At 51.2% G+C, this 20370-nt stretch overlaps 1 protein-coding gene across 4 annotated transcripts in view; it reads left to right on the top strand.

The window, feature by feature from the left end:
- Positions 1 to 20370, top strand: part of IGDCC3 (immunoglobulin superfamily DCC subclass member 3) — a 50396-nt gene that overhangs the window by 7829 nt on the left and 22197 nt on the right. The window contains exon 1 of one of the 4 annotated variants that reach the window (XM_032250989.1): positions 12785 to 13056. The exons of the other annotated variants lie outside the window; for them this stretch is intronic. Coding sequence (XP_032106880.1) covers positions 13017 to 13056 — 40 coding nt within the window. The 5' untranslated portion in view covers positions 12785 to 13016. Of the gene's footprint in view, positions 1 to 12784; positions 13057 to 20370 lie in introns of those variants that run through there. 4 annotated transcript variants of the gene reach the window in all.

The raw sequence follows: 20370 nt of genomic DNA, 5'->3' as shown, positions 1-20370 counted from the left end.
ATTGATAGCGCAGCTCAAAGGAACAGAAGCCTGTGCACGGGAGGATGGGCAGGGGGGTATAATGCACGCGGGTTAGGATCCTGGGGTGCTGCTGCCGCGTGCTTATCTCTAGAGGAGCTGAGACTCTCTTCCTCACCAGATGGGGTGTGAATCAGAGACTAAATGGCTCGGTCCCCCCTCCATGCCGGGGTCTTGGGTCTCCTGCCTTGGGCTTCACTCTCTAGCTAGACGAGGCCTGTGCCCCCAGGCTCATTGGCCCCAACTGTAGGGGGAGGCCCCCCTTATTCTCTGTGTGCAGGGCCTCCCCTCACCCCCACCCGCAGGACTTGAGTGTGGAAGTCGAACGCTTCTGGTTCCCACACCTTGGCTCCACTGTCACAGGCAGCCAGCTGGCCCCTTAAACACAATGTGCAAATCTTCTCTGTTCCCGTTCCCGGCATTGTGAGCGGCCAGGCGCCTTGGCTGGGAATGTGGGCCGGTGAATAGGGGAGGCATTTGCAGCCTGCAAATGAAACAGGCCCCCAGCCCCCCTTAACCCTCTGTCCCCTCCCCACCCCCAGGGAGAAAGGACTTTTTCACTCCTGTCCTTCTTGTATCGCCTTTCCCTCTCCCCTCTTCTCTCCAGAGTGCCTGCAGGCTGCTGTGTGTGTGTGTGTGTGTGTGTGTGTGTGTGTGTGTGTGTGTGTGTGTGAGAGAGAGAGAGTTTTCCACAGTAGCTTGAAGGCTGTTCTCCATAGCCTTCAAAAAATGTAGAATGCAACGGAAGAGGACCCAGGATGATAAACCAAACAGCTCACTGCTGTCTTTGTTTAAATGGGCCTGAGTGATTCCACCAAAAGTGTCTGCCTGTGTAACTGACCTATGAAACCTTTATTTTCTACGGCCATAGTCTGGCTGCAAACAAGGAATGTAGAGACCAGGAGTGAATGAGTGTGTGTGTGTGTGTGTGTGTGTGTGCGCGTGCGTGTGGGTGTGTGTGGGTGTGTGTGTTGCCAGGTGAGTCTGAGCATACAGGTGTGTGCCTGAAGGCTGTCATGGGGCTTAGGGTTGGGGTCCATCTCTCCTCAAAGGCTCTCCTGTGGAATCCCTCTTCCCTTGAGCAGGCTAGAAAGCTGGAGTAGACAGACCCAGCCTCAGACAAGATGAGGTGATAGATAATTTTATTAGGTCCTGTAAGGGACTGACCCTTACCCAACCAGCTGAAGTGAGAGAGGAGGGGGCAAGCCCTGGGGCGCTGGGTGGAGGGTGGGGCTTACATTTGGGGTATTTGAATGTGGCCATAGCACCTCCAGGAGTCTGGGCTTTTCTTTTTTTTTTTTTTGAGACAGTCTCACTATGTTTCCCAGGCTGGAGTGCAGTGGCGTGATCTCAGCCTCCTGGGTTCAAGTGATTCTCCTGCTTCAGCCTCCCTAATAGCTGGGATTACAGGCGTGTGCCACCAAGCCTGGCTAATTTTTTTGTATTTTTATTAGAAACAGGGTTTTGCCATGTTGGCCAGGCTGGTCTCAAGCTCCTGGCCTCAAGCGATCCACCCACCTTGGACTCCCAAAGTGCCGGGGTTATAGGCGGGAGCCACTGTGCCTCGCCTTATTCACTGGGTGGCTGCCCACAATCCAGCTGCACTCTTGCAAGCCTGCTGACCTGTGCTGTCCCATCCCCACGAAAGAACCTCTCCCTGATTTCTGAGCTTGCTCTCCCTGCCCCCAACTTTGTTCACCCTGTTCTAAGAAGTGCCTCTGTAGCTGCCCTCAGAGGTAAGGACAGCAGAAGAGAGGGCTTTCTACAGGGTCCCTGAGGAGGGGCGCGGAGACCCAGTGAAGGTAGGAAGCTGGGGGCTGAACAGAGAGGCCTGCAGAGTGGCAAGCGGTGGGGGCTGCTGGCAGACCCTAGATGGCAGGGAGAGGCAGGGGTCAGGGTGGGCTTAATGCAGGCAAGCCCGTGGGGGCCACGACTGGCTCACCTGACTCAGGTGGGAAGAAAATGGGACACTGAGGGCTGGTGTCCCAGGGGCTCCACCCGCCCTTCCCCCTCTCTCCTCTGGGTCTTGGTGTCCATGCTCCTTGGTCTTTGATACTCCCCCGCCCCGACCCCCCACCTCCGCCTTCCTCTGAGGCCGCATGTTGAATGTTGGTCTTTCACATCCCTCTGTCCCAGCTTCTCCTGCCCTGTCCTCCCGGCCTTCTTCGGCTTTCCTTTCCAGCTCCTCCTCCTCCTTCTTTATTGTTCTGTCCTGCTTCCTGCCTCTTTCTGTATCTTTTTTTGTTTTGGAGGCAGGATCTCACTCTGCTACCCAGGCTGGAGTGTCGTGGCGTGATCTTGGCCTTGAACTCCTGGGCTCAGGAGATCCTCCCACCTCAGCCTGAGTAGCTGGGGCTAGTTTTTAAAATTTTTCTTTTTTTTTGAGATAGTGTCCCTCTTTGTTTTCCAGGCTGGGGTCCAGTGGTGTGATCTCGGCTCACTGCAACCTCCACCTCCTGGGTTCAAGCGATTCTCCTGCCTCAGCCCCCTGAGGAGCTGTACTACAGGCACCTGCCACCACTCACAGCTCATTTTTGTATTTTTAGTAGAGAAGGGATGTCATCATGTTGGCCAGGCTGGTCTTGAACTCCTGACCTCGGGTGGTCCATCCGCCTCGGCCTCCCAAATTGCTGGGATTACAGGCATGAGCCACGGCGCCCAGCCAACTTTTAAGAATTTTTTGGCCGGGCGCGGTGGCTCACGCCTATAATCCCAGCACTTTGGGAGGCCGAGGCGGGTGGATCACGAGGTCAAGAGATCGAGACCATCCTGGTCAACATGGTGAAACCCCGTCTCTACTAAAAATACAAAAAATCAGCTGGGCATGGTGGCGCGTGCCTGTAATCCCAGCTACTCAGGAGGCTGAGGCAGGAGAATTGCCTGAACCCAGGAGGCGGAGGTTGCGGTGAGCCGAGATCGTGCCATTGCACTCCAGCCTGGGTAACAAGAGTGAAACTCTGTCTCAAAAAAAAAAAAAAAAAAGAATTTTTTGTAGAGATGGGGTCTCACTGTGTTGCCAAGGCTAGTCCAAATTCTTGGCCTCAAGCCATCTTTCAGCTCTGGCTTCCCATAGTGCTGGGGTGACAGGTGTGATCCACTGTGCCTCTTTCTCCAGCTGTGAGAATTCCTGTGTTTACCACCTTCTGCTGCGTTTAGAGTGGGATTTCTGTTTCAGAAGCAGACGTAGGTGAGCTCAGGCCTCTGCACAGACTCGGGGGAGAGACTGGAAGATGAGGTTCAAAGAGAACACCAAGGGATGGGGCTTATAGCCTCCCAGCAAGTCAGGGGCTCCCTGGGGAAAGGCTTTTCCTGAGAGGAATCTGAGATCCCTGGTTGGGGCCTGTCTCTGAGCCTGGACACTGACACTGACACTGACCACAGCGGGTGGTGGGGGCAGCCCTGGGTTGCTCTCTGGAATGCTGGTGTTAGGTTGCAGTGCAGATGCAGGCAGTGATAATGGGCAGGAACTGGACTTTCTGGTCTGGCTGCTGCCCCCAAGGCCATTGGAATGTGAGGGGGCTGGGTACCATCAAGAGGCCTCAGGGACTTGGGGTGGGCAGATGGAGACCAGACCACCTAAATGGAGAGGAGGGGACAGACCACCATGAGAGAGACCCAAGCTCTAGCCCTTTCATTGAGTCGTAGGCTGCAGCCATAGAATCCTAAAATTCCCAGCCCCCTTAGATCCTTAGGGGTCTTCCCGGTCTCCTGGTAGGGTGAGACCTTGGTGCTCTAGTCGAACCTTCTCATTTTACAGAGTTGAAAACTGAAGCCCCAAGGGAGTAACCTGCCCAAGGACATGGTTGGTCCTCCAGCCTGGGCAGGTAAAGGAGTCCCTGCTTTATCAGGCTTCTGAACCCTGGCCTTCCCCAGTGCCTCACTCTTCTCTGCCCTCTGGTTCAGAAAGGGGGAGTCTTATATGTTCCTCCCTGAGGACACACTGGGGTGCATGTTTCTATTTTTTCTTTTTCTTTTCTTTCCTTTTCTTTTTTGAGACAGGGTCTTACTCTGTTCCCCCAGGCTGGAGTTCAGTGGTGCGATCCAGGCTCACTGCACCCTCTACCTCCTGGGCTCAAGCAGTCCTCCCACCTCAGCCTCCCCAAAAAGGTGGGACTACAAGCACATGACACCACGCTCAGGTAATTTTTATATTTTTGGTAGAGACAGGGTTCTGCCATATTTTTGAGGCTGGCCTCAAATTCCTGGGCTCAAGCAATCCTCCCACCTCAGCCTCCCAAAGTGTTGAGATTACAGGCATAAGCCATCACACCTGGCCCCTCTGTTTTTCTTTAGTTCTGCCCTGGTTTGTCAGTGGGTGTGGGCTTGTTAAGCCTTGGATGTGGGCTCCTGACCTCCATGGCAGATTGCAGAGGGTCTCTGAGTTTCCGAAGCACCGTGGAGGCTGAGCTGAGCAGGTTTGAGGGCTACCTATGCGCTGGTTCTTGGAGAGAACTAGTTAGTAACAGTAAACGTAGTCAGAGTAAGATGGGGCGGCATGGTTCTAGGCCCGTTTTGTGCTCATTTATTTAATTCCCACAATTCCATTATTGGGAATTCCTAGTCCTATTTTGCAGATAAGTAAATGGGATCCCAGAAGGATTAATTAACTTGGCCAAGGGTGTATGGTAAGTGGGGAAGCTGGGATTTAAACCCGGTTCTGCCTGACCCAAAAAGTTCACCGGCCTGAATGTCTCTAGCAGGGGCTCAAACCCCTGGAGAACCTCTCAGTATTTAAGCCTCAGAAACAGAAGCGGATACCTGGGGCCCTGCAGGGTGGAGTAGGGGACTGTAGGGATCAGAGGACAGCTTAGAGTCCTGGCCAAGGTGGGAGCCACTTCTGGGTGGGCCAGGCAGGGTTACATGCCCCGTGGCCTGGCCGCTGCTGGGACGTCCCAGGTATAGGAGGCTCTGTGCACAGAAGTCTTACGGTGCCTGTGAGGCGGGTCAGAGCCGGCTGAGAACGGTCCTGAGTAAGGGAAAAGCTGGGCGGCGGCGGGGACTGCTGGAGGTGGAGGTGGGAGCTGCTTCTTCCTGAGGAGGAAAGAGGAATCCCCCTCCTCTCCGCTCCTTTCCCTTTCTTGTTTCCGCATAATGACGCTGATTGCTCCACATCTGTCATAATTACTCTTTGTTTGAAAATTCAGAACAAATCACAGGAGAGGAACTGGAATGGCTGGAGAAGGCTCCTTCTCTCCAGGGGTCCTGGCAGGAGGGGGGGTGGCAGGGAAGAGCCATAATCATCCTGGAGGAGCTGAGAGAGCTGATTGTCCTTGTCCTGTCCCCTTGCCTGGGCAATAGCCACAGCCCCCAGGGAAGGTGGCCCACGCCCTCACGGAATTACATGCCCACCCCCACACACACAGGCCATGGTGGAGGGGGGGATTCTTCTTCCTCCCACATTATCCCACTCCCTGCCCACCAACCTGGAGGAAGGGTCTGCATTAGGTCCCCTGCCCTTTTGGCGCCACTGAACAATGGATCGGACAGCAGGCTGAGGGGCAGGTGGTGCCTGCTGGAAAGGCGCCCGTCCCCGGCACGGTGCAAGGGCCCTTACTGGGGAGGGCATTGGGGCAGTTGTGGCTGGCAGACCCTGGGGCCAGGCTAGCATCGGGTCTCTGGAGTGAGAGCCAAGCATGGGGGACCACTGCTTCTGGGGAGCACCAAACCACACCCTCTTGGGGGTCCAGCAGGCGGCCCTGGATGCTCAGTGCTGCACACTCGCTTCCCAGCCTGACTTCTGGTGAGGGTTCTGGTTCCCATCCCCAGCCTGAAGGCCCTTGGTTTTGTCTCATCATTCCTGGAGTATGAGCCCAGGTCTGTGACCCTGTCTGCTATGAACATCCTTGTATGTTTCCCTCCCAACCTAGCCCCTTTCCATCAAAGACAACCTAGAATTTACCCCCAAAGCAGCCAGGCATGGTGGCTCACACCTGTAATCCCAGCACTTTAGGAGGCCAAGGTGGGTGAATCACCTGAGTTCAGGAGTTTGAGACCAGCCTGGCCAATATGGTGAAATCCTGTTTCTAGTAAAAAAGTTTGAAAAATTAGCTGGATGTGGTGGCGCGTGCCTGTAACCCCAGCTACTCAGGAGGCTGAAGCAGGAGAATCACTGGAATCTGGGTGGTAGAGACTGCAGTGAGCTGAGATCGTGCCATCGCACTCCAGCCTGGGTGACAGAGAGAGACTCAGTCTCAGAAAAAATTATCCCCAAACCTTACTGGTAATGAAGCCCCACGTGCCGTCACCCTGCAGTACACCCCAACAGGACCATTGGTGGGTCTGACACCTCATGGTGCTGAAGCCAGTGACAGATGCAGATAGTCCTTCACTGACAACCGGCCCTGGGTTCGAGCTCCCTCCCTGAACACTGTTGGGCCTCAGCTTGTCTTTGTGGAAAATGGGAGGGCGCACCGCCCTGCCATCAGTCATTCTGAAGGGGAGAGGATGAGTAAGGCCCAGGCATTTGTGGGGTGTAGAGTCCTGCGCACCCCCCCGTCTCCCCACCAGTGGGGGCAGCCTTTGTTCCAGCTTCGTATTAGCAGGCCAGAGAAGCCAGGGGAGTGCTGGAGACAGGAGGTGCCTGGCTTGGAAGGGGCACCTCCTCTGGCCCCGCCATTATAGACTGAAGGTCATGGGAGATGCTTGGACCTGACCCCGACACCATGGTGCTGACCTCTGCACCCTCCCTGGCTCCCACTTCCAGGAGAAGCTGCTTTTAACATGTAAAATTTCAACCCACCCTTGTGTGACTTTGGGCCCATCTGCTCACCTTCCTGGGCCTCTAGTTTCCTCCTAGGTGGAAGGTGGAGTGGGGTGACCGGATTAAAAGATTACTAAAATCCCTTCCCAGTTCTAAAGTTCTCGGACACGGCCCCGTTTTCACCCTGAACACAGCCCTCAACTTTCCCCTCTGCCTCCCTCCAGGCCCCCCAGCTCCCTCCGTGGAGCACCCAACGTAGCCTCCTCTTTTTTTTTTTTTTTTTTTTTTTTGAGATGGAGTCTTGCTCTGTTGTCCAGGCTGGAGTGCAGTGGCACGATCTTGGCTCACTGTAGTCTCTGCCTCCCAGGTTCAAGCTATTCTCCTGCCTCAGCCTCCCAAGCAGCTGGGATTACAGGCACGCGCCACCACGCCTGGCTAATGTTGTATTTTTAGTAGAGCGGGGTTTCTCCATGTTGTTCAGGCTGGTCTCGAACTCCTCACCTCGTGATTTGCCCGCCTCGGCCTCCCAAAGTGCTGGGGTTGCAGGCGTGAGCCGCTGTGCCTGGCCGGCCTGCTCCCTTTTTAATGTCAGGGTGACAGTCTGGAGGATAGCGCCCCTGTCCTTCTCCCTCTTCACCCCCGCGCCGTCCACACCCTCCTGGCCCCTGCCCGCGCACGTGTCCAGGAGTTTCAGGACGGCAGGTCCCCGGTCCTGCAGCAGGCTCCGAAGGGGATGCCTCGCCCTCGGGACGGGAGGAGGGTGCCCCACGCGGCCGAGTGTTTCCGCAGGTGTCAGTGACGGTGCGTGTGCGCGTGTCCTCGCTTCCCACGCTACCAGCATCCGGGCCGTGGCGGCCCTTCGGTCACTGCTCTCCAGATATGTTCAGCTGGAAACGGGAATTCACCAGGATCAACTGGGAGCCTGGAATGGGTCTGAGGGAGGGAACAATGGGGAGCTTGGGGTTTGCCTGGGGCATCTATGGGGGGGTCTCAGTTCTCAGGTTCCAACCATCTCCTCTTCCTCCCAACTGGCTTGGGGTGTGGGCCAGGGATTTTTCTTTTCTCTTTTTTTCCTTTCTTTTCTTTCTTTTTTCATTCTTTTGAGGCAGGGTCTTGCTCTGTCATCCTGGCTGGAGTGCAGCAGCACGATCATGGCTCACTGCAGCCTCAACCTCTGGGGCCCAAATGATCCTTCCACCTCAGCCCCCTGGGTACTGGGGACTACAGGCTGCACCACCACACCCAGCTAATGTATTTTTTATATTTTGGGAGAGATAAGACCTTACTATGTTGGCCAGTCTGCCCTTGACTCCTGGCTCAGACAATGCACCTGCCTTGGTCAAAGTACTGGGATTACAGGCTTGAGCCACTGTGCCCATAGGCCAGGGATTTCTGACAAGGAACAAGAGCTAGACAAAAGTTTATGGGCAAATCTTGAAATAGACCAGGTTCGCTGGGTACCAAGGCTCATGCCTATAATCTGAGCACTTCGGGAGGCCGAGGCAGGTGGATCACCTGAGTCAGAAGTTCAAGACCAGACTGGCCAACATAACGAAACCTCATCTTTACTAAAAATACAAAAAATTAGCCAGGTGTGGTGGTATAGCCTGTAATCCCAGCTACTGGGGAGGCTGGGACAGGAGAATCACTTGAGCCTCGGAGGCCAAGTTTGCAGTGAGCTGAGATTGTACCACTGCACTCCAGCCTGGGCGACAGAGCAAAACTCTGTCTCAAAAAAAAAGAAAAAGAAAAGGAAGAAAGGGTCCAGATGCTCTTTCCAGTGTGCTGATGGGTCAAATGGGATTTGGGCTCTAGCTTGAGCCACAGCTGAATAGGACCTTAGAGAACTGAAACCCAGTATTTGGCTTGCGACAAACAACACTTCTCAGGGCTTTTTCTGCCATCTTCAGATTTGGTTTCTTTTTCCCTCCCCGACCTGGGTTGCTTTTTTTTTTTGCCTCTTACATGGAATGTCGATCTTTCTGCAACAATTCCCTTCGTCCTAATTGTTCGAGGTCTCTTAAAATTGTATTCCAATTCTCTCCTACCTTAGAGAAGGCCTGTCTAATTTAGTCACACTTGCAGATTGGATTAGAATATTCTTGACTCCATGATCTCGGATCGCCATAATGATATTACATAGAAAGATCCTCCGCCTTGAGGCTGTTTGATATTCGTGTGTCCTCCCCTGTTTCTGATTTTCACTTCTTAAATCAGTCATTTTCCCATCAAACTATAACAAAATCAGGATCGTCACAGGCAGGTTGGTATGTGGTTGATAGGATCAAGGCTTTCCTGAGATAAAGTGATACTGTTTTATCACCTCAATTCGAGAAGGATCCATTGGGCTGTATGTCCAGCTTTGCTTTTGGCGGGGGTCGGGGGGAGGTGGAGGGACAGAACACAGGGTTCATGCTGAAATAGCAAATACATCTCTTGTCCCTCCCACTCATTTGCAAACCTTGTGGGGAGGGGCCAGCTCCTTGGCATCCTCAGGGCTGGGCCTGGAGTTGGTATCTGATGAAGGTAAGAGAATGGGAAGCTGTGGGAATGATGTGGGAGGATAGGAACACCTCCCACCTGCTGTGGGTCACCCACCCTCAGAAGCTCAGCAGCTGGGATTGGGGGAGGGCAGATGAAGCTGAATCAGATTGCTCCTGAAAGGCCTATAGGAGCATTTCACCTAAGCCCTTCTCAGCAGGCTTCTGAGTCCCTACTGTCAGGAGCTGAGAATGGCCCTGTCTGACTGCTCTTCGCTCAAAGATGAAAGGGTCTTACCCATTTCTCTGCATCTAACTATACCCTAAGTCCTCGATTTCAGTCTCTTCTGGTATTAAAGGGCACCCGAATAGAGATCTATTCTGTTATCTTCCCTGAAACACCCTTATTCCAGGATCTGGCCATTGGCCACTTGGGAGAAGATGGAGAACAGGCTAAGTCACAGGTGCCATTACCAAGTACTGAGGGAGAGGGGCTTGCTTGGCCTGGTGAGTTCAAACCTCAGTCTGCCACTCCAGGAGAGGTGGCTACTGGTACTCAGTCATCTCAGGATGGAACACTCTCCCAGGAAAGGTGGAGAAACTTGCAGGATTCCAGACCACAGGCCTTACCCTTAGAAGAGCTCACAGGCCGGGCTCGATGCTAAGGAGCATGCCTCTTCCCTACCGCGCCCTGTGCGTCCCCTGCAGAAGGCCTATCCCTGCATGGGCATGCCTGCTTTTCTGTTATCATCAAAATGACAACAAAGCATTCTCTGAACCCATGTTGCTGTGGCAATGGAGAGGAAAAAAAGACACACACTCTTTATTATTGTACTCATTATGGTCCTATCAGAATACTTACCCACGGAGCATTATTTTTAAAGTGACTCATGTAGTCACTCAAGTAGTGAGTCTCTAATTTGGGCCTGGAGGCTCTTCTTGCTTTTTTAAGATATCATTTATCAAAGTATAATTTATCCGAGGATTGGCCATTTAGGCACCCTTGTTGAAATCGGGGCAGCCCATAAAGGCATACATATAGAGAGAAATAGTGACGCCTGTATTTGTAGTTACTGTTTGAATGACCATTTTAGTCTTGCAAAATGAAGCCAGCAGCCTGTATAGCATTGGAATGGTTTGGGGGCCCTAGGCAGTGGCTCGGGTCTCTAATCCCAGCACTTTGGGAGGCTGAGGTGGGCAGATCCCTTAGGCCCAGGAATTAGAGACCAGCCTGGGCAACATGGCAAAACTCAATCTCTACCAAAAATACAAAAAAATTGGCCAGGTGTGGTGGCGGGTGCCTGTAGTCCCAGTTAGTTGGGGGGCTGGGGTGGGAGGATTGCTTGAGCCTGGGAGGTCGAGGCTGCAGTGAGCTGAAATCACTCCACTGTACTCCAGCCTGGGTGACAAAGTGAGACCCTGTTTAGAGCGTTAGGTGGAAGAAATACAGCTCTAAGATGAACATTTAGGACAGTTATAAAGAAAAGCATTTTGATCACACCGGTGATTATGACCAAGGTTAGGTTAAACCTTGATTCAGGAAAACGATGAGTTATACTTAAATTTTTAAAAGCTTTTCATGTATCACTGTCACCGCTAGTGCTTGGTAGTGTTAGATACAGTTAGTTGGTCAGAGCAAGGAACAATTTGGCTGCTGCTCATTTGGTCCCTCAGTAAGTGTCCAGGCCAGGCATGGTGGCTCACACCTGTAATCCCAGCACTTTGGGAGGCCGAGGTGGGCGGATCACCTGAGGTTGGGAGTTCGAGACCAGCCGGACCAACATGGAGACACCCCTGTCTCTACTAAAAATACAAAATTAGCTGGATGTGGTAGTGCACGCCTGTAATCCCAGCTACTTGGGAGGCTGAGGCAGGAGAATCACTTGAACCCGGGAGGCGGAGGTTGTGGTGAGCTGAGATCATTCCATTGCACTCCAGCCTGGACAACAAGAGCGAAAAATCCCTCTCAAAAAAAAAAAAAAGAAGTTCTGTCCATTCTTTTACTTTATTTTGAAATAAATGTATGGAGAGATGAATGCATCTGCGCAAGGATTTCGCTATGGGCTGCCTACAAAGTGCTTATAATTGAATTATGGTGATGTGGACATTAGAAAATGTTGCAGCCTCGGAAAGGGCTCTGTGATATGTGTCAAATAAGTGGTGCTAACCAAGGGCTATTGGTTTAGCCTAACAACCTCCTGTTTGTCTGTCCAACACTAATTATTTAACAGATAAATAATTTGTTAATCATGTACTAAATCTGATAGAACACTGGGACATAAGAATATCATTCTTCCTTTAGGTGGACTTAGTCAAAGAGCCCATCAGAAGAGGTTAGGAAGTCCGTGTTTCCAGAAAAAGGATCTACATACAGAATTGAGGGGTATTAAAGGAGGTCCAGGACGGGTGCCGTGGCTCACGCCTGTAATCCCAGCACTTTGGGAGGCTGAGATGGGCGAATTGCCTGAGGTCAGCAGTTTGAGACCAGTCTGGGCAACATGGTGAAACCCCATCTCTACTAAAAATACAAAAAAATTAGCCGGGGTGGTGGGACATGCCTGTAATCCCAGCTACTTAGGAGTCAGAGGCAAGGGAATTGCTTGAATCCGGAAGGCCAAAGTTGCAGTGAGCCAAGATCGGCCACTGCACTCCAGCCTAGTTGACAGAACGAGACTCCGTTCTGTCTCAAAAAAAAAAAAAAAAGAAAAGAAAAGAAAAGAAAAAATTCAGGTCTATTCTCAAATCAGCAAATCTCCAAGAGTATCCATCCCGAACCTGCTTGCCTCCTCTGTGCCAAGTACTCTGAGGACAGCACAGAAAGATAAGATGCTTCCTGACCTTGAAGGAGGTAATCTTCCCCGTTCCCCCCGCCCCCCACCTTTAAAAAAACCCAGCTTGTTTGGTGGTGATGGTGAGAAAGCAGCCTGATGTAGCACAAAGAATCTCTTGAATGTATAAATAGTGTGACCCTTGGCGTGTCCATCTGCACCGTGGTTTCCTTTAGCTCTGACTGATTTCGAAGTTGAGCCACCTCATATCCTCGCCTGTGAAAAGACGTGCCTCAGCCCCACTGGTCCTCTTACGGTGCCGTGGCTTCCAGGGGCAGGTGATCGAAGCTCGGCGGTTACCATCAGCCCCACTCTCCTCGGGGCCCGCATGGGATCAGAACAGTGGCTCCCCTGCGTGGACGTTAAATCCAAATTCCGAGGCCTTGCCTTGCGGACCGCCCCTTCTGACCATTTCCCTCTTTCCGACCCTCTAAGCCCCTTCATCAGTCCAGGCTCCCACCGTGCCCCCCTTCCCTCCTGTCCTCTTCCCTCTCCTGGCTTCTCTGCCGGCGTCTCTCCCAGCCACTGCCCAAACCCCTGGGTCCTCTCGGGCGGTGGCGCACAGCTGGGCTCTAAGGTGTGTAAATTCCCCGCTCCTTCTCCAAGTGCGAGGTGTGTATCCGGCGAAGTGGGATTAGGTCTTTGAACGCGGGGCCGTGCGCGTTTCTCCTGAATTAAAGACAACGGGGTGCCCAGTTAGGGGCCCCTGAGAATCTGCAGGTGGAGAAGGCTGGGGGGGCGAGTCCGGGGGCCGCGCGTGTCCGCCCGGCTTCCGCGCAAGGGGAAGGGCCTGCTTCCTCGGGGGGACGGGCACCGCTTCCTCAGTTTCCCTCCGCGGCCGCCCAGGGCGCCGGGGCCGGGCCCGGCCGGGGATCCGCGGCGCTGGGGCAGGGCGGCGGGAAATGGTGCCTCGCTCGCCGCCGCGACATCAGGCCCTCGCTGGGCGTCCGAGGACAATGGCCGTCTTATTTCCTCCGTTCGCCGCGCACCATGCCGGGCGCTCTCATGCCCCCGCGGCGGTGCGAGCGAGGTAATTAGCCAGCGCCACCGAGCGCGGACACCGCGGCCGCGGGAGGGGCTTCGCGGGGCTTCAAAGGCGGCGCGCGGCCCGGCCGGCGGTGGGAACCGGCCCCCGCCCCGGCCCGGCCGCCGGGAAGGCCCGCCGCGTCCCCCGGCCCGCGCCCTCGCCCGCCCCTGCCGCGCCCGGGGCCGGGGAGCCTGGGGCCGCTCGGGCCGGGGCTCCGGCGGCGGCTGTCGCCCCCCGTCAGGCTCCCACTTTCATCAGGACCTCGAGCGCTTTTCTCCTTTGAGGCCCGGAGTCAAAGGGCAGAGCGGGGGAGGGGGAGGGGAGCGCGGAGGGGGAGGGGGAGGGGAGCGGGGAGCGGGGGAGGGGAGCCCGACACAAAGCGCTGACCTCCGGGGAGTGGAGCAGATGGCCCCACTTACTCCTGCCGCGCCGCCCGCGCAGCTCTGGGCCCAGGCTCGGGCCTGACCCTGCCCGCCCGCTGAATGCCTGCACTGGGCCCGCGGGGGCCGGGCTTCCCAAGCTCCCCACCCCGCCCGCCGCGCTGCCCACTCTGCGCTGCCTCCGGGCCTTGGACTCAGGCTGCCCCGAGCAGCCACCGGGAGCAAGGCTTGGCGGCCTTGGCTGAGATTCTGCCCTGGTCCCGATTCCCAAGAACCTGCCAGGCCAGGGCCTCCCAATCCCAGAGCCACCTCCAGAGCTTTAGGAGACACGTGCGTTTCTGGGCACTACAGACCAACGACTCTGAAGCTCTGGCAGCAGGATCCAGAAATCTGCAAGCTTTAGGCAGCACCCTAGGTTATTCCCACCTGTAGCCAAGTTTGAGAGCCAGGGGCGTAGCCTAATTCACCTTCTTCCTTTTCGTTGAAGAAGTTGAGACACAAGTAGAGGAATTATTATTATTATTATTATTTTTTTTTTTTTTTGAGACGGAGTTTCGCTCTTGTTACCCAGGCTGGAGTGCAATGGCGCGATCTCGGCTCGCCGCAACCTCCGCCTCCTGGGTTCAGGCAATTCTCCTGCCTCAGCCTCCTGAGTAGCTGGGATTACAGGCACGCACCACCATGCCCAGCTAATTTTTTGTATTTTTAGTAGAGACGGGGTTTCACCATGTTGACCAGGATGGTCTCGATCTCTTGACCTCGTGATCCACCCGCCTCGGCCTCCCACAGTGCTGGGATTACAGGCGTGAGCCACCGCGCCCGGCCTAAGTAGAGGAATTATAATAGCTTGTTGGAGGAGAGCCATCGAATTGCGGCAGGCTGGGGACTTGAGTGGAAGACAGGATAATGGGCAGTGACCCCCAAGACCACATGACCCTGTAAGTCAGCATTCAGGGAACAGTTTGCGAGGACTTAGTGTTTACTTAATATTTGTTCTAGGTGCTGGCGGTAGAAAGATAAATGCGTCTGTTTCCTGCCCTTAAGGGACTCATAGGTCTTCGTGGGTAGGCAGATACACGCATCAACAGCCAACTCTAATACAGTCTGAAAAGGGCTAGGAGAGGTGCAGCCAACCTGTTAGAGTCAGGAATGAATTCTGCTTCCTTTGGCGGATGTGCAAGATGGAGGCGCTGGTAGAGAAAGGGGCCACAGAGTTGCAGGTAGAGGGGCAGTGGAAGCAAAGAATGCAAGGGTGAATGTCTGCAAGGTGACATAGCATGAGAGGAGCATGTCCCTTTATGGATGTGTTACAGGACAGGGGTCCAAGATCCAGACCCCAAGAGAGGGTTCTTGGATCTCATGCAAGGAAGAATTCAGGGCAAGTCTACAGTGCAAAGTGAAAGCAAGTTTACTAAGAAATTAAAGGAGAACGCCAAGTGCTCATGCCCGGAATCCCAGCACTTTGGGAGGCCCTGGTGGGTGGATCACCTCAGGTCAGAAGTTCGAGACCGGCCTGGCCAACATGGTGAAACCCCATTTCTATTCAAAATACAAAAATCTGCTGGGCGTGGTGGTGCACCCCTGTAATCCCAGCTACTTGGGAGGCTGGGACAGGAGAATCACTTGAACCTGGGAGGCGGAGGTTGTAGTGAACTGAGATCACAACACTGTACTCCAGCCTGGGAGACAAGAGTGAAGCTGTCTCAAAACAAAGTAAAGGAATAAAAGAATGGCTACTCCATAGACAGAGTGGCCCTGAGGGCCAGTGGGTGGTTGCCCATTTTTATGGTTGTTTCTTGGTATGCTAAACAAGGGGTGGATTATTCATGCTTCCCCTTTGTAGGCTATACAGGGTAACGTCACTGTGGCATTTGTAAACTGTCTTGACACCGGTGGGAGTGTAGCGGTGAGGATAACCAGAGGTCACTCTAGTGGCCACTTTGGTGTTGGTGGGTTTGGGCCAGCTCCTTTGCTGCAAGCTGTTTTATCAGCAAGGTCTTTATGACCTGTATTGTGTGCTGACCTTACCCATCTGGGAATGCAGCCCAGTAGGTTTCAGCCTCATTTTACCTAGCTCCTATTTCAGATGGAGCTGTTCAGGTTCACGGGCCTCTGATGTTTCCTCCCTCCTCCCTTAGGATTAAGAGAACTCTTAATCCTAAATTTTGTAGAGGGATGAAGAACCATCTTCTGTAACTTCTTCAGGCTGAATAGGGGTGATGATATTCCTTCCTAACTATGAGTGTCTCTTGCATTCAGGGTAGGAAGGAGCTCAGTCAGAAAGCATCAGTATGGTAAGGTCCATTTATAACCCTTGCGTTTTGACAGAAGGTCATACCTGGAAGATGAATAAGTGTATAATTTGAGAAAACATTCAGTAAGCTTGTCCTGCATTCCTACAAAGAGTATAACAGCAATCTATTCCACAAGAGTAAAGCAAAATAAGTAAGGTTATTCCAAGTAAACTAGATTAGAAGGCTATTAACTGGGCAGCTGTTGGAACCAAGCTGATAGAGGATTCTTAGCTGATTGTAATGTGCCCCAAATTGGAATAGTGATCCAGATTTTTACATTACCCATCCCTCTTGTTTCTTATAAGCAGTGGTCAGAGATTACTGGTTGGTTCACAGGAATAAGCAGAGTTAGTTTAAGTTGCAGAAACTTAAAAACAACTGAGACTAGAATTTAATAGCAAATGCACCATAGTTCTTGAAACATAGTATTTCTCTCTCTAGTTTCCCATTTTTACTGAAGACAAATCACGTTAAGACTGATTTGCTTTATTATACGTGGCCTGATTATTTGTATTAAGTGCAGCAAGAATAATTATTTTTCACATAGGCTCTTTTTAAATTGGTTTTGATGGAACTCTCTTCCATAGAAGGAAACTTAGATAAGACTTCTTTTTCTTTTTTGAGTCGGAGTTTCACTCTTGTTGCCCAGGCTGGAGTGCAATGGCACGACCTTGGCTCACCGCAACCTCCGTCTCCCAGATTCAAGCGATTTTCCTGCCTTAGCCTCCTAAGTAGCTGGGGTTATAGGCATGCGCCACCATGCCTGGCTAATTTTGTATTTTTAGTAGAGGCAGGGTTTCACCATGTTGGTCAGGCTGGTCTTGAACTCCCAACCTCAGATGATCTACCCACCTCAGCCTCCCAAAGTGCTGGTATTACAGGCATGAGCCACCATGCCTGGCCTAGATAAGAGTTTTTTAAAGCTGAGCCCTGCTGTGGGTTCATGTCCTCAAATACCTATGAGTTGGGTAAATCCCTCTCCTTTTGAGGTCCCAAGATAACCTGGGGCTCCTGGACCTGTGAGAAAGTGAAGTTCTTTACTTGCCATAGGTCAGAAACCCTGTACAGGGACTGTGTAGTCAAGGTATGAGGCCAGTTCCCCAAAGGGCTTTTATTGGCTCTACAAGTCAAGTTGGACTCCTTAAAGGAAAGTATACCCTTCCAGTCAAAGCCTTGGTAAAATAACCAGTTTCTCCAATTGTGTCCTGTTAGAAAAAAATAGACTCTTATTGCACCTGTGCACCTAACAGTATTGCCATAAGTTAAGAATACTCACAACTAGTTTCCAAATTCTGGAGAAATTAGGTGGAGAGAAACAAATACGTACCAAATGTCTGAATTGCTTACAAGCTGCAAATAGCTAAAAGAAAAATTTCCTTGACTCTGAAAAACAAAACAAAGGATCTGCAATGTTTTAAGCAAAATTAAACAGATTACTTCAGTTTTCTGTTGGTTCAGTAAATTCAGGTGATTCCTGTTCTGTCTGATATTCATGAACATTCTAGCCCTTCAAGAGAGTTCTGAAAGTTGTTTCCTCTATTCTAATGTTACAATTTCTGAAGTTATTAGAAATCTGCACTTCAGAACTCCTGCTAGAGTTCTATAGTTGATTATAAACCACCTTCTAAAGGGGATTAAAACAAGATAATTGAGGCCAGGTGTGGTGGCTCACGCCTGTAATCCCAGCACTTTGGGAGGCCGAGGCGGGTGGATCACGAGGTCAAGAGATCAAGACCATCCTGGTCAACATGGTGAAACCCCGTCTCTACTAAAAATACAAAACATTAGCTGGGCATGGTGGCGCGTGCCTGTAGTCCCAGCTACTCGGGAGGCTGAGGCAGGAGAATTGCCTGAACCCAGGAGGCGGAGACTGCGGTGAGCTGAGATCGCGCCATTGCACTCCAGCCTGGGTAACAAGAGCGAAACTCCGTCTCAAAAAAAAAAAAAAAACAAGATAATTGTCTGTGGATGATAAAAGTTTTAAGACTGCCACTGTTAAAGCCACAATTGATAAGGAAATTTGGTTACTTCCGTGGCACACAAAATTTTATGTAACTATTATAATTGTTAATAACATACACTAAGTTATATTAGAATTATAGCAGTTTCCGGTAACTTTGGAACATATACCAATAATATAGCTATGCAAATATAGTCCAAAGAAAGCAAAACATTCATATTTGCCAGTACTTCCTGTACGATTTTTATACCAAATAAGCCAAATTTCACCTTTACATTGATGTACTATTAATGTTAAACTCGATTTTTAATAAACCTGTATAGACATATTTACCCAATACTAATGTTCAAGGATAAAGTAAGATTCTTATAAACTTTTTATAACACTTTACATTTTTTTGTGAAAGAGCACATTAGTTGCTGTAAGAAAAACCCGTTGTGCTTCTATTCCAACGTTTAATTTATGGAAAAACTGAACAATACAGCTTTAACTTTAGCCAATGTGTTCACACACAGAATCTCTTACAATTAATTTGTATAAACCTTCCACATCTTGTTTAAACTTTAGATGTTTTTTCTTTCTTAAAACAATCGTTTAACACTTTAGGCAGTAAGAAATTCATATTCCCATGTCTTCTTATATTAATTTACCAAAAACACATTTTACTTCCTTTACACACCTTGCATGTAAAATTGTTTCTTTAGTAGTTTCAATGACATGTTTTAATGTTAACTCTTAGCAACTTTTATTTTTGGTGAAAACCTTGGTAAATCTTATATTTTAATTATGCACTAGTATGGAGCCTAGCCTAGGACACACCAGGCAGAAGTGCAGATAAGAGCTGACTCTCAGGCCAGGTGCAGTGGCTCATGCCTGTAATCCTAGCACTTTGGGAGGCTGAGGCAGGTGGATCACTTGGGAGGCCGAGGCAGGCCAAGGTCAGGAGTTCAAGACCAGCCTGGCCAACACGGTGAAACCCAGTCTCTACTAAAAATACAAAAATTAGCCAGCCGTGGGGGTGGGTGCCTGTAGTCCTAGCTACTCAAGAGGCTGAGGCAGGAGAATAGCTTGAACCTGGGAGGTGGAGGTTGCAGCGAGCCAAGATCGGCCCCTGCAGTCCAGACTAGGTGACAGAGCGAGACTTCGTCTCAAAAAAGTTTTAAATAAATAAATAAATAATCCTTTCATATCTCTTGTTACCCAACTTTAGCCATGCCAAGCGGCCAGTATATCTAGCTTCTAAACTTTACCAATGGTAACCTCCTAGGTGCTTAGAGAAAGGAAAATTTAAGACAGTCCACGGAGAAGAGAATAGACAAGGTCATGCAGATATTAAACCAGAAACAACTTACTTCCTAGCTGGGGGATTGAACTCTGACCGCCACTGTGAAACCTTAGCTACTGAGGATGGACCCATCTCTATTTTCTTTCGCAGAAGAAGTCTAAAGGCTTTTAACTATTTAATATGATTTTTTTAGCTAACGATGACATGAACCCTAAACTTCCTGTTCCCTGAAGGCAGAGACCAAAAGAAAGTACTACCATGTGGTTAAAAGGTGACGCTCCCGGGCCAGGCGCGGTGGCTCAAGCCTGTAATCCCAGCACTTTGGGAGGCCGAGGCGGGTGGATCACGAGGTCAAGAGATCGAGACCATCCTGGTCAACATGGTGGAACCCCGTCTCTACTAAAAATACAAAAAATTAGCTGGGCATGGTGGCGCGTGCCTGTAATCCCAGCTACTCAGGAGGCTGAGGCAGGAGAATTGCCTGAACCCAGGAGGCGGAGGTTGCGGTGAGCCGAGATCGCGCCATTGCACTCCAGCCTGGGTAACAAGAGCGAAACTCCGTCCCCAAAAAAAAAAAAAAGGTGACACTCCCAAGGACATAAAACAAGGTGGAGACTTTGTTTGTTTTAGGGACCTGCAGCCAAGTTTGTTACCGACCAGCTTGCTGGGTCATCTTGAACAGAGGCCTTACAGGTGCCCTAAACCCACGTTTTATCCTGAAGTACCTCCTCGACACGGAAAAATGAATTCATAGCACAGAATACACCAGCTTAAGACTAGGCTTGGAATCCTCTTTCACATTAACCAAAACTTTACTGAGGAGATACACAAGGATTTTTTTCCATTCATTCAACTGTTTGCACAGAGAGAGGAGCCAAAAATCTGGCTGGTAAGGAATTCTTACCCTTTTGTTGGCATGCCAGGCTTCTGGGTTCCCTCGCCCTGAGCGGCCCTAGTGATCAGGCTTGTGGCACCATTGCCCCGGGGACCAAGCCGCATCATAAAGGAAAATTATTACTATCTTTTTGTACTGGCCAGAGCAAAATACATGTGATAATAAAACATAGACCTTAGCTACTCTACTCAGCAGCCAGTATAAAACTGGCAAGGCTTAAATTTGCCTCCCAAAATGCTGGGATTACAGGCGTGAGCCACCACACCCAGCTGGTTGCTCATTTTTCTGGTTATTTCTTGATGCTATGCTAAAAATGGGGTAGATTATTCATGCCTCCCCTTTTCTGGCTGTATAAGGTAACTTCTGGATGTTGCTATGGCATTTGTAAACTGTCAGGGCGCTGGTGGGAGTGTAGCAGTGAGGGTGACCAGAGGTCACTCTTGTGTCTATTTTGGCTTTGCTGGGCGTGGGCCGCCCCCTTTACTGGAACCTGAGGGTGACCA

Source organism: Sapajus apella, unplaced genomic scaffold (assembly GCF_009761245.1).
Source record: "Sapajus apella isolate SASKATOON/1434 unplaced genomic scaffold, GSC_monkey_1.0 scaffold74, whole genome shotgun sequence".
In the NCBI taxonomy this organism is placed as follows: domain Eukaryota; kingdom Metazoa; phylum Chordata; class Mammalia; order Primates; family Cebidae; genus Sapajus; species Sapajus apella.
This window is presented reverse-complemented; position numbering and strand designations above follow the sequence as displayed.